Source organism: Humulus lupulus, chromosome 1, assembly GCF_963169125.1.
Source record: "Humulus lupulus chromosome 1, drHumLupu1.1, whole genome shotgun sequence".
Lineage (NCBI taxonomy): Eukaryota > Viridiplantae > Streptophyta > Magnoliopsida > Rosales > Cannabaceae > Humulus > Humulus lupulus.
The window spans coordinates 52,184,747-52,199,073 of NC_084793.1; the positions used below are offsets into that span (position 1 = coordinate 52,184,747).

Sequence of the window (14,327 nt, forward strand, 5' to 3'; positions counted from 1 at the left end):
ACATTCATGGTTTGAATTAGTTATTGTTTAATGTAATACTTATGGTTTATCAATCTATTGAGAATTACATTTTATGATTAATTTTGATTTTTTTTTATCAAAATACAATAATGAAAATCTTTTAATTAAAAAAAAAACCATATAAGTATACTCATCAAAATAAAATTTAAAATTTTATTACTATATGTTATGATTTAAAAACATATTATAAGCGTAACAAATCGTTATGATTTATATAATATAACAAACTAAAAATGTTATCAAAATAATCAAATGTAACAGTTGAAAAGTGTTATGCAAAAAGTATAAGATTAAACTTCAAATTTATAATCAAATACTCTAACTAAATGTTATTATTTGAATATTATAGCAACTAAAAATGTGTTATTGAATAGTTTAAGATAACATCGAACATAACATTCAAATACTTTTATAGAAAAGATAGGACTTTTAATAACAAGGGCTATGTTAGCGTTTTCAGAAGCGTTATCAATACTCCCGGTTAGCAGTTTTTAAGTGTTATGAATACTGCTTTTTCTTGTAGTGTTGGTCCAATTTCTATGGACATTCATTTGGTTATGCAAAACGTAAGAATAAGTAAATAGAATTAAGAAACTGAAGATAAAAAATAATATAGTTTATGAATCACAAAAATTGAGATACACGTAAGTTATCAATGACAAACAATAATAGTAAATATAAATTGTGCAAGTAAAGTTTTGAGCCACGAACCATGACAAAATTGTTCTAGAATAATTTCATAATGACATGAATTAATTATGCATATTATATATATAAACATTTAATATCTAATAAAATTTAAATTCAAATTATAAGTTATGAATATTTTTAATTGATATATATATTATAGATTGATATTCTTAATATTGATTTAATAAATATTTTTTTTGGTTATTATGAAAATAGTATTCAACAGGTGCCTATGCTCATATGATTTTATTTAGTTATTAATATATCTAATGACTTTAGTTATTAAATAGTATTTAGTGATTTTATTTAATAAATAATAATTAAATGACGTTTTAGTTGTTAAGGAAATAACTTTTTATTCTTTTATATTATTGTTACTGAAAATAAAGTAGAATAAAAAAAATGAGATTGAAAACGTATGAAAATAAAGTAGAAAATGATATTGAAAACATATGAAAATAAAATAGAATAAAAAATATCTTTCAAAAAAATATAATAGAAAATGAGAAAATCTATTTAATTAAATATCTAATCAAATTGGAATTCAAATTAAAAGATATTTTGTTTTCTTTCTTTAATTATTAATTAATATATTTTAAAAATTAGATAGATTTTTTGTTGTTTTATCATAAATTTTTAAAAGAAGAATAAAAAATTGTGAATAAAAGGAGAAAATAGATATAGTGATGGATATCAATTTTAGAGTACCACACACACACATCTATATATATATATATAAATTTATTTATTAGGTGCAAGCAACGTGCAATGCACGTTTGTTTAGTTTTATTTAGAAAATTTACTAATTATGTTTATCAATTTTTTATGATTGTTATATAAATTTTAAATAAATAAACAATATTATATATCAAAGAATGACATAAACATATTAAAAGAAAAATTAAACACAAACATTGTTTATGTTTTTAAAAAAAAAATAATACGATAACCTTTTAGATCGCAAATGATAACTCTTAGGTGGCGTTTGGTTGGAGGTAATGAAAATAATGGAATAGGAATAGGAATAGGAATAGGAATAGTAATGGAATGGAATAAGAAAGGTAATGCGATTATGTTGTTTGGTTAGAATAATGGAATCAATGATTGAATACCTATTCTTATGTTTGGTTGATTATGGAATGGAATGGAATGGAATAAATTTATTTTGGACAAAAATACCCAAAGTGCTTAAAATATGATTAATAAATTAAAATAAACATACTAAATATATATATATTTATATAGATTTACCAACAATGACGTTACTTTTTTATCATATTTTTTTTTTTACAAAATAATATTTAATAATCCTACTTTTTTTAAGCATAATAATTCCACTTTTGAACACTACAAAATATTAAAATTATCAATAAGAATTTATTTTTGTGAAGTATTTTATTAATGTCAAATGCAATTTACTTTAATTATCACTAAACACTATTTTATATTTTTTAAAAATAAAACAATATAATAACATAAAAATGTTAAACTAAACATTATAACATATTTATATTCTAATAATCAAAAGAGTTTTTGATTACTGTCCATACACATGAAATATCACTAGAAATAGTATAAGTATTCATGTCCAATTACTCAGATCTATGCTCAAAGACAATCTAGTTTGCAAAATTATGAGCATAAAACATTACATCATATCCAAAAGATTATAATTTGTATACTACTGAATGTCAAAGGCAATATAAATTGTCCTGCAAATTGTAGTAGAGCAAAGTGGACTAAACATGATCTTAGAGAGAGCCATCAAGAAGAAGTGTCACCCATTCATCCTTCTCATTATCTGGGACACTGAAAAAGTAAGAAACCAGAGCATTATCTTGCATAATCATGCGAGCTACCTTATGACGTTGAGCTGTGGTAAGTGTAGTGGTCCTTTCTAACTCTTTCCCAAGTTGCATATGCTTTTCATTCATGTCTTCACCAATAGCTTTACTCAAACGAATAGAAGCTTTTTCAATTTCTCTTGCGATAATAGAAGCTGATTGTGTGAGTGCATCTGAAAGTTCTTCATGATTTACACCTTTCCTTTTCTTCTTTGAAGACCCATCTGATTGAGTGTGAGATTGAGCACCTCTTGTTGCATCTGAGACAGACATAGATGGCACTTCATCCACATTGTTAGCATAGTTGAAATCATCTTCTCCAATAGTAGTGTTTTCTTCTTCAGTTTGAAGTTCTTCAACAACATCTGCTGCAGTCTCCGCATTTTTTCCAGTTGCACGATCCTTGCCAAAAACCATACATAAGTCATCATACCAAGGGAATGACTTGATTTTGAAGGGGGCTGCTTCTTTGTGACTCTGCATTTATACAAAATAAAAAAATCAGATACAAATAAATAAGCAAACCATCCTTGTTATGGATCCATTAACATCATAAGCAAATAATCATTCTTATGGATCCATTAACATCATAAGCAAAATGGTAGACCAAATACTATTATTTGAGTACCTGCAAATATGCTTCCCACACTGACTTTTCTGCAGTAACAGTTTTTCTGTCGTTGTCCCACCCAAATCCACTACAAAATGGTCCAGTCAACATTTCATGAACCACTTGAAAATGAGTCTTCAAAGTCTTCATTCTAGACTCAATGTGTGGCTTAGCTTGTATATCACATCCAGGCATCCGCTCCTTTAATTTCATCTCAAGAGCTCTAAGATGACCTGGCCTGAAATTTCCTTCAGCTTTAAACTTCCCTTCATTATTCAGTTCCATAAGTGCTTCAACCAAGTGTTTGTCTTCATCTTCGCTCCAAAATCTTTTATTTTGTCCTGGACCTCTTCCTTTTGAAGTCTCCATGCTGAAATAAGGTATCAAAATACTGTAAAACTAAAAACTAAAGCTGAAATATTGTAGTTGAATGAAAAAGAAACAAATAGCCATCACTAAAGAAATAAAAGTGAATGGATATACACACCAATAACAAAACATAAATTTAAAGATAAATTTTCCATTTCAAAGCAAGGGATAAAAGTTTTTGGGGCGGTCAATTACACAAACAGTCAAATGAATTGGCATAGCCAAGTGAAACCAAATTTAGAAACCTAGACAATCATTGTGCATTTAATCTAAGAAATAAAAAAACTAGCTTGCTCTCCTATGTTCTCTCCATTCGTTGTACATCTCAAGTGCTAAATGATTTCTAAATGTTGTCCACACTTCAGAAGCTTCAATACTTCTTATGGATCCATCAGCATCCATGCTATCTTCTTCGTCTCCACTATCACTCTCATTCTCTGGATGCATATCAGTATTATCAGTAGGCATTTCTCTCCTAATAAAATTGTGAAGCAAACAACATGCTAAAATGATTCGGTTTTGAGTCTTTATTGGATAGAATGATGGACTCCTAAGAATTGCCCATCGATTCTTAATTGCACCAAAACATCTCTCAATGACATTCCTAGCAGATGAGTGCTTCATATTAAAAAACTCTTGTGGATTTCTGGGAGGATTCCCATCTTCCCATTGGTTGAGGTGATAGCGTTGGCCTCGATATGGAGCAAGAAATCCCTTACAATTAGTATATCCACCATCTACAAGGTAATAATGACCTAAAATAAAATAAATATAAGGATTAAGTTGTCTCCTAAATGACTTATCCAAAAAAAATGTATAATCTAAAACACAAAGCATACCATTTGGAACACACAAACCATTTGTTCTACGTATGGCATCACGTAAAACTCTACCATCTGCTGCAGAGCCTTCCCATCCAGGTAACACATATATGAATTGCATGTCTTGGGAGCATACACCTAAGACATTTGTAGCTATTTCACCTTTTCGAGTACGATATTTTGGTTTATCAGCCATAGGTACTCTCACTCTAATATGAGTTCCATCTAGTGCCCCTAAGCAATTCTACCACATAATAAACAAACTTTTTTTATTAGTATTTCAAACAAATAAAAATTTGTAGTGATTTTTAATTCAAGTAATATATAATATACCTTGAACCATTTCCACCTTTCATCTGTTGAGTTTTCAACAACCGGTTCAGGTCTTTTCAATAACGCTCCATGTAGTCGAATGATTGAATGTAACACATTGTGAAAAAACTTGCTAATAGTCTCACCAGATCTCATAAATCGAAATCTAATGACTCTATTTTTCACATGATGAGCAATTACATGTAAAAACATGGCCACTTGCTCATCTACTTGCAAGTATTTAGATGCTTTTAACCCACCCCTAGTTTCAAGCATTATGCATAAATTGCTAAATGCTTTCCTATTCATCCTAAGTTGATCAAAACAAATGACATCACTCTCATAAGCTATTTGATGCACAATTTGCCTATTGACAAAAACATCAAGTATGTATAATTGTCTTCCCAAAGAGCTTGATTCAATACCATGTACAATAATTTTTTCCCATAATTTGAAAAACCACTGCACTACATGCAACACATTCATCCAATGCAAATAAAGAGCCATGATCTTCTTCTTTCTCAAAATTTGTCTCTCACTGACAGTTAAACGAACCATTATCCTACAATGAATATAATCAAGCAAATAAAATTTTAGTTATCGAAATGAACAAATCCAAGTTGATTAATTAGTCCCATTTTTTCTCAGTATTTTGTTGCCAGAAGGCTTTGACAAAATTAATAATAAATGAAGTTCCTTAGATTTAAAAAGGAAACTGTTCAACTACTTAAACTCTTTAGCACAATTTCAAAGCATAAATTTGTTGGTTTGCTCTACAATTATATAGTATATTAAAGTCAAATCATATCAACATGTTATATTTATATATATAAATATATGTAAATACTGTGTCCAAAATACACCTTAACATGTTTAGTTGTTAAATATTAAACTTGTTATAGCAAAACCCTCCAAAGAATAACTAATTTGCAAGAATTGATTCTGTTGTGAAATATTTTTTTTTCTTATATAGTTTGCTTCTAAAGTCTCAAGTTGTGATTTAAAATCTTTCTAAAAACAATGATTAACTTGTGTATAGATTTTCATTGCAGTGGCAAAAAATGGAAAACAAATACCAATTGGCAGAAGTGGGCAAGCATAATCCAGAGTTTTTTTTTTTCTGTCAGAGAATCCAAATTAAAATAATGTTACAAAAATGAGATTAAAATAGTATTTATTTAGATGGGGTCATGACACTTTTTGACTTTGATTTAAAACTTGTGGTGTAGATTAGACACATTCATCAACAGAGACACATACACTCCACTCCATGCTCTCTGCTCCAATTAAAACTTGTGGTGAATGAGAATGAGACTCTGTTTTAGTGTTTATTGACCTTTGAGAAGTAGATGTATCCATATATGGGACCCCACATATAGGTCTTATCTAAGTGGTGATTGGCTAAGAGGTGAAACTCCATCTTGTTTTTTTATTTCTGATTGGTTGGGTGTCTAATGAAGAGTAATTAAGACCCTTTTGTTGTAATGTTTCTTCTTTTTTATATCTCTTATTGTATCAATAGACCCCTTAAAAACGATTGTTTATAGCAGTCCCCTCCCACTTTTGGTTACTTTCTTTCACATGAAAGGTTATTCTGCTCTGGATAATAATGACCAATATGGCTTTTTAAGTATGGCTAAGAGCAAATTATAAAGAAGAAAATGGCATTTTGTGTGTATAACATAAACTCTTGAGACTGATCTGTGACAGGTTATTTCGTTAGTTATCTGAAGATATTCCCTAATAAGAGACTAGTTTTAGCCACAACGGTGATACAGTATTAAAACCATCTTTTTCCATTTTAGTTGGTGTTACTAAAATTAGTCAAGTAAATTTTCCAAAAGAGCTGGAGGTTGAAGGGGTTTTTAGAGCTACTAAGAGGGCCAAAAAATCACATAAATCTTTAATTAAATACATGTTTTCTCTCTCTCTTTCCATGTAGTGTATATATATATGTATATATATGTGTATATACACCTATATGTGTGTGGATACATGTACGGGTTATAAATGAGTTTTGTTCTTATTAAGCTATATTTCAATGTAATAAACAACCTTACCCTTTGATAACTTCTGTTAAGCTATATACATGTACACAAAATGTGTTGACTAACTAAACTATAAACAAAACTTAGCTGAAGTTGATTCATTCAATTAATTATGAATAATTAATAAATTATGACTTAATCTACATGCAGATTCAAGCTTTGTTCCTCCTCTGATATATTCTCTTCTGGTGTTGTATGGGGAACAATTTAAATTTTAAGCAATGCATGCTTGCTTATAGTTCATTGCTGCTGCTTTCAGCAACACTGGTTTCAAGCATTTGAACTAGCCCTTTTCCCCTCCCACACACCCATTTCCTTATGCAGATTTTTTTAACTTTCTTTAGGTTTTCACTTTAGTAAAGATTGTTTTGTAATTTTTTTTGCTGTGTTATGTGCATTTATGTAAGCTCCTTTACTTTCAAGGATTTTAACAAGTGTATTTGGAGCATAAACAATACTTGAATTATGTTTAGTTTTTGAGAAAATATCTTGCTAGAAATTTAGCCTTATTCTATTGATGTATACAAGGTGTACTCTGTTCTTTATAATTTTTTATACATAGATTTATAAATATATTACTTTTGAGAATGATGTGTTCTAATATTTATTATTATTTCATAATTTGGCTGCAGATTGTTTCTTTTTATGCTCTTTGAACACTTTAAGATAGTCATGTAATATATATTGTCTAAGAAATACTTCTAAATATATGTGATTAATATTTTGTTGAGGTCTTTTTTTCTTCAAAAGATCTGTGATAAATAGATATCACATAAATAGATCTTTAAATAGTTTTATATGTTGTATATTGATAATCTATTCGCTTGTATATTAAAATATGTCTAGTGATCTTTTATAGAGCATGCTTGCTTGCTATATATATAAACAGATCTATGTCAAGTATGATTTTGTAATGACAATATGATATTATTTTCAGATCATTCTTGGATAACAACACAAACCCAAGCCTAAAAGATCTAGTTCATATTCTCCTAGCTTATTATAGTGACAGATGCCACTTTCTTCTGAGAAAGGTAATCTAAGATTTATTACATTCACAGTCATAATGGTTCAAACACAAACCCTCAAATCTTTTTCAGTAATATGCCAGATGTGCAATGGAAACATTATAGGCACTACTGTGAGCTAAATTCTAATAGAAAACATCTAGATTCTTTAACCCACAACTTCATCAAACCAAGAAAATAGTGACTAGCTTGTAAAGTCTCCATTGTAAATGAGAGACGGGTAACAAATATTGACCTCACAGAGTTTATTTTCTTTTGTTTGGAATTTTTTTGGAAAAAAAATGTTTTAGATAATCTAGAACAAAAACATAAAATAAGTTGGAGGACTTGGAATTACAACAGAAGGATTAAAAAGTCTAAAATATGCAAATAGGCATTCCATCAAACATTTGGTGCTCTTACTGATTTCATAGAAAGAGAGATAGAGAGAGAGTACCTCTGCAACAGATTAGAAAAGCAGGAGGAAGAAGAGAAGAGTGTCTCTGACACGGACCTCCGATTGGGACGAGCAGCTACCTTCGACTGGGTGTGTTGCTTGCTGAGAGTGAGAATGAGAGATGATTGTGTCAGATTGCTTGTGGTTTTCAGGAGTTGAGCAAGAGGAGAGTGAGATATCAAAATAAATAAAGCAAATAAGTAATAAATAAATAAATTGCAGGCATGGCCATACCTGAGGAACTCAGCGAGTTGGAGAAGAAGACGAAGACCCAGGAGAGAGATGATGATAACCAGTGGAATGGAATTATAATTCCACTTGCTCAAAATTGGAAAAGTTATTCCGTTAGTTTGGGGGAATAACCATTACCGTGGAATTCTTTTCCACACTTCTTATTTCCAACCAAACAAATGAATACAGCCTATTAATATTCAATTCTATTCTTTTCTGGCCCATTCCATTCAACCAAACGGGCCCTTAGATAAAGAATTATTTTGATGCTTTTAAACTTGTAAATGTAGAATTAGGAAGAGTGATGTTTGCTTATCGGTGTTATTTTTAGTTAATTTATTTTCCTTTTTATGTTGTTGTGAGTTTATTGTGTTTGTTGACAACATTTTTTCGTCAACTAAAAAAAAGTAAGAGCGACTAAGCACTTATAAACGAAATAGGAAGAAAAGAAAGAAACAAAGATTTTTTACGAGGTTCAGTAGTTAATTCTACCAACATTCATGAGCCACTTTTATTATAATTTGCATGAAACCTTTTGAGAGAAATTTCACAAAGCTTTTGAGTACAAATTTGTGCGTGAAAATAAATGACTATCCTCCAGGCTATTTATAGACATGGTTTAAGGAATACTCTTCCCTTAATTTTAGGGAAGTTACAAAGTATCTGATTTGAATTTGAAAATACATCCTAATATCTTAAAATACAATTAAATGTATTAATTTAAACAAAATTCCCTTAAAAATAGGGCTATTTACACACGGTTTCAACTAAGCCCACAATTATAGGGATTTATAACTGTATACATATTGTTGCTTCACGCGTTCGCCTCCTCATCTATCAGACTTTCGAGTCTGTCCTTCAAAGAAGACATTTGCCTTCGAGCTCAAACTGTGTGCTGGGGTACCAGTGTCATGGTGTCTTAAATATATAATAGGTATAAACACAAGTAATCATACTGAATACCATTCGTAATTTCGTTCTCTTCACTCACGAACCTTATTTCGAGACTGCTTTTTAAGTCTTGAAATTTGGGTGTAAGAATTGTGTCTTAGTAGTTTTTAAGAGTTGAAAGAATGAAAACAATGCATTCAGGCATGAATTATCTAAGGAGAAAGAGGAAATGTAATTTGGTTTCTAAGTTGTATTGTTTGTCCTAAAATCCCAAATTTTGTTGTAGCAGAGAAAATTTTGGTGGAGCATTTTCATTAGGATCCAAGTGGGGATTTTCAGCATGTGAAGAAGAGCCACTTTGTAACGACCTAGATAGCCAAGACCGTTACACTGTGTGTTTTAAATGGTGTTAGACTCTCTAAACGAGTCTTTGGGCCGTAAACGTGTAACTAAATGTGATTAACAGTTTAGGGTTAAAAAAATTTGATAAAAAAGAAATAACCATTTCATTAAAAAATATTTACATTCATACATGGGATCCCAACATAATGTTTAATAGGTCTATTACTGTTCAAAAGTTACTACCAACTCACCTAAGCAGCAAAATAGGATTTAACCCTAGTTCCTGTGAGAAACCCTGAGTCGTAGTGGTCGAGCAGCCGCATTTGTACACGTCGCCACTGAAGCTCTCCAACTCATGGCTAATCTAGCTTCCCTTTCTCCTTACCTACACCACATAGCACCCGTGGGCCAAGGCTCAGAAAGAAAACTTAAACATGCTCATAAGTAGTTAATAATATGTCATAGAATCACAATAAGCATGTCTAGCAATAATAACCCTACTCATGTATGCATTATATGCAAATAAGTGACTACACTGTCACACAGGGGCCCACTGTCCTAACTAGATGACTAATAAGTCATAACGGGGCCATGCCCTATGATATGGGACTAATAAGTAACCCGGGGCCCATTGCCCTATCCTCTGTATAACCAGCCTTAGAGCTGGCCCAGCGTACCTAGAGCTTACTTTTCCACGAACATTGGGTCGAACAAGCGTATAATGCGCTCTTGATTAGGCCTAACCATATTGGCCAGCGCTCAGTGCGCTATTTTCGTCCTTGACTTATAAGTTAAGCCTTTTTCAATCAGATAATGCAACACAAACATACATTTTATAACAACTATTCAGATGTAGAGCATTCAACATGCTTAATCAAATAATCACAGACATAATCGTAATCATGCTCATTTACAGGGGCCCAAGCCCTAATCAAATTTACATTTAACTATCGAGCCAAGCCCTAATCACATACATCACTCATTGGGTGCATTTTTCCTACCTTTGGTCCAAGTGCAAGTTAAATATGGACAACCCTCCAGCATGATCCTTTCTCGAGCCCTAGTAGTACCCTAGTCATAACCATAACAAATGATATTCATCAATATCAAGTAAATAAAGACTTCTGGATCGAGTCCTAGTCTCCGGGACCTCAAATTCTACTAATACGAGTAGTAGAATCCTTTTCGAGCCCTTAGGTTTGAGTTCACGTCACTCAAAACCTAATCTGGCCAATTTCCCCTATGTGTGCCATGGCACCCCCTTACGGGTCACGATGTGCCTCAAGTCATAGCCCCTCAACCTTGAGATTCCCAGGGATGCATGTTGCGGCGCAGCCCTGAAGGATCGCAATATGCCTACTCAAAACCGAAACCCTTGGGCCCTAGGTTCACGCGAGTCGCGGCGCGACCCTATTTACCCAATTTTCCTAGCTTTTTTCCTCAGCCAATTCTTACCAAAATGCATCCCAAATAAATCCAAAAATCATTTTCAGTCCTCAGACATCATCAACACATTAATACCAACAATACCCAACCCTAAACTCACTCAAAATCCCACCAAAACTCAAAATTAATACCTTGAGCCACAAAGCTCATGAACACTTCAAGAACACTAGAAAACCAGGGTAGAATTTAATCAAAATAAACATTGATGCTTACCTCAATTGTGAAATTCAACCTTCTAGTTGCACTAAGTCCAACCCTACACTCAAGCCTTCAATCCCAAGTTTCCCAGCCTTAAATTTCCCTCAGCTTTTCTAAAGAAAACTAACCAGCCTATGTGAGAGAGAGAGAGAGAGCTGCTTGTAAGTGTATTTTTTGTTAATTCTACTATGTTCTTAATTGGAGAGGCTAGGTATATCTATCTCTTAGGCAAGGAATGACTGAAATGCCCCTTGCCCTTAGCTTTGCTCTCTTATGCCTTCAGGGGCAATCTAGTCTTTTATCACATATCGCTTTAATCATAATTATTGCCTCATAATTCTCATTACTTCCAATACCCTCAAATATCCACTAAACAATTTCCCATTACCCGACAAATCCCGGTAATGTACTAAATCGCCAAAATACACCTAGGCTCACCCCGAGCCGGGTATTTGATCCCGTTATGACTAGCCCACTAACTTGCTCCCAAGGATTGCCTTGTGTCGTATAACCCAAATCTATCCACATAATAACGTGGTTTCAATTATATAGCACATATATATATATATATATTCAAGTATGCCCTCAATGGGCCAAAATCACAAAAATGCCCTTCTAATAAGAAATGGGCCCACATCCATGAAAATACAGTCATATTATAATATAACTCACATAATTCATTTATTCATGCATCAAATCACATAACGATACAATTAATCAATGATTGCCCTCCTGCCCCCCTAATCAAGACACTAAGCCTTATTAGGGAATTTTGGGACGTTACACACTTGGCATTTCATTAATTGAGTTGGTAAAGAGTGATGAGGTGGCAAAACCAGATGCATTATTCAGTATTTTGGAGCATTTTCAAGAGGGAAATGAAATGAGTTCACATGTGAAAAATGGAGGGGTGGCAATGTTGTCATTTTTCATCTAATTTTGATAACCTAGCATAATTAAATGAGAAGGCCAATCACAATTTGAAGAGGGAGCTGCCATTGTAAATAGAAGAAGAAGAAGAAGAAGAAGAAGAAGAAGAAGAAATTCCAAGCTTGAGGAGGAGAATCCAAGGAAGTAAAGGAAGAGGAGGAAGACAAGATTATTGAGTCATCATCTTTGGCTTGTTTTCTCATCTTTAATCTCATTTAAGTTTTTAATTTCTATAGTTTTTTCTATTTAAATATCCATGGGCTGTTTTAATTTGGGATTTGTGATCTTGAATTTAGCCATGATCTAAATATTTTGAGGCTTGAATTATTAATGACCCCTATGTCTTAGTGTTTAAATTTCTAGCACTTTATTTTAACAAAAATACCGATTGTTCATTCAAGTGTGCTTAAAGATTATTTCTTGTTGTTTTTTGGCCATCAATGGCAAGATGTTGAGTTATATTTGTGCTGGAAAGTTTGAATATAATGGATGAACTTGAATGACACAAGTAGATAATCTTGTTAGGTTATATTTAGTGAATAACATAGGAATGTGTTATTTTCCTTGTGTAACAATTATGAATTGAATCTTAAAATTGTATTCTTAAATCTGACCAGGCATAGGAATATGTTTAATTAGGTGAAATAATTGATACCATAGGATATGGGAAAGTTCTATGAACATATTTTGAATTCTTATTAACTCTGAGAATTTTGCTAAAATATTGTTGTAGCAAACGTTACAGGCCACTTGACATAGAGGAATTTAATAGCTCCAACCCATTTCACTAAATTGAATTTCTCTTGCTTTTAGAGTGTCATCCTAGTTTATTTTAAGCATTTTTAATTGGTTAAAATTAGTTTTAGTTTACAGGAATCAACCCACTTTATTTTTCAGCATTATTAAATTGTTTGGTAATTGATTTGTGCACGATTATTTGCTAATTCAATCCCCATGAAGACGATACTCAACTTATCATTATATTACTTGTTTTGTGACTATGTACACTTGCATATAATTGATCAAGTTATATCACAACAAGTTTTTGGCACCATTGTCGTGGATTGAATTTAGTGAAATTATGTGTGTTAAAATCAATTTCTTATCGATTTGGTTTTGTATTTTTCATTTTTCATTTATTTTTATTTTTCCTTGTTCTATTTTACATTTTTTTTTTGTTGATTTCTTGCATACCTGAGATGTCTCATATGCAAGTCGTCATGAATTTTGTTCGACATGACTTGGAGCCTTTATACAAGGCCTGGTGGAGATACAAAGTTTTGCTAATGAGGTTCCCTTGCCATGGTTTGTCCAAAGAGTGTCAACTTGAAGTCTTTCTCAATGAGTTGAATGCCAAAACAAGAGAATGGGTAGAAAGAGGAGATGGTGCCACCAATTTCTACCAAGTATCCGTGAATGAAGCCTATTGGATGTTGGAAGACATGACAGAATACAATGAATGGTGGAATTGGAATTATTCAATGACCAACCAATGGTGGGAGATCAATTACAGCAATATGGAGCCAACTTTTGACACTTGTACTCAAGGACAAAGTGAGGAGAGTCTGGAGGATTTTAAAAAATTCAACATAGAAGGGAAACCTCCCCAAGCGGCTCAATCAAATTCATTGTAGGTATTAATGATGGAGTTTATGGCTAAATATGATACCTTGATTCAAAGCCAAGCTTCATCCTTGAGGAATTTGGAAAATCAAATCGGGTTATTGGCCAATGAGTTGTGTATTAGAACCTATGGTGATGTGCTTAATGATTGGGAAAATTCAAGGGTGAAAGCACAAAGTGAGGAGGTCAATTTGGGTAGTGGAGTTACCAATGGAAGAATTTGAGCATCAAATGGAGCCCTCTTCAATCCAAAATGACAAAGAAAAGAGAGATAAAATAGTAATGTCGTATGCTACCTCTACCCAAGATGTGGATAAATTATTTGAGCAAAGTAGTGAAGAAAGACTAAATCCACCACCACCCCTCATGTGAGCTAGTGATAATGGAAGAGTACACATGTGACTATCCTTATTGGCCACCACCACCTCCATTAGCATTGTTCCTTGACATCCATCATGCACATTCTTCAGAAGAAAGTCAAATGGAT

The 14,327-nt window shown here is 32.2% G+C and overlaps 1 protein-coding gene across 4 annotated transcripts; it reads right to left on the reverse strand.

The window, feature by feature from the left end:
- Positions 1-2,193: 2,193 nt before the first annotated feature.
- LOC133792423 (protein ALP1-like) lies at positions 2,194-8,647 on the reverse strand. 4 transcript variants are annotated; one of them, XM_062230342.1, is made up of 5 exons: positions 8,414-8,644; positions 8,180-8,281; positions 4,689-5,229; positions 4,374-4,599; positions 3,301-3,535 (listed from the first exon to the last, which is right to left on the reverse strand). In XM_062230342.1, exons 3-5 carry the CDS (start codon positions 5,223-5,225, stop codon positions 3,441-3,443), a joined length of 858 nt encoding a protein of 285 aa, XP_062086326.1. In that variant the 5' UTR covers positions 5,226-5,229; positions 8,180-8,281; positions 8,414-8,644; the 3' UTR covers positions 3,301-3,440. The 4 variants fall into 4 exon arrangements, with proteins under 4 accessions (XP_062086317.1, XP_062086319.1, XP_062086326.1 ...); XM_062230331.1 differs by lacking the exon at positions 3,301-3,535 and adding an exon at positions 3,661-4,289 and having other exon boundaries at positions 8,414-8,635; XM_062230333.1 differs by lacking the exons at positions 4,374-4,599; positions 4,689-5,229 and adding an exon at positions 2,194-3,032 and having other exon boundaries at positions 3,184-3,535; positions 8,414-8,647.
- Between the last annotated feature and the right edge of the window lie 5,680 nt (positions 8,648-14,327).

Excerpts from the sequence above, each read along its gene's own strand:
- LOC133792423 (XM_062230331.1), bottom strand. The coding sequence starts at position 5,225 with ATGGTTCGTTTAACTGTCAGTGAGAGACAAATTTTGAGAAAGAAGAAG. Across the intron at positions 4,600-4,688 it reads AAAGGTGGAAATGGTTCAAG|AATTGCTTAGGGGCACTAGA; the intron begins GTATATTATATA and ends ATTATGTGGTAG. Across the intron at positions 4,290-4,373 it reads TGGTTTGTGTGTTCCAAATG|GTCATTATTACCTTGTAGAT; the intron begins GTATGCTTTGTG and ends ATTTTATTTTAG.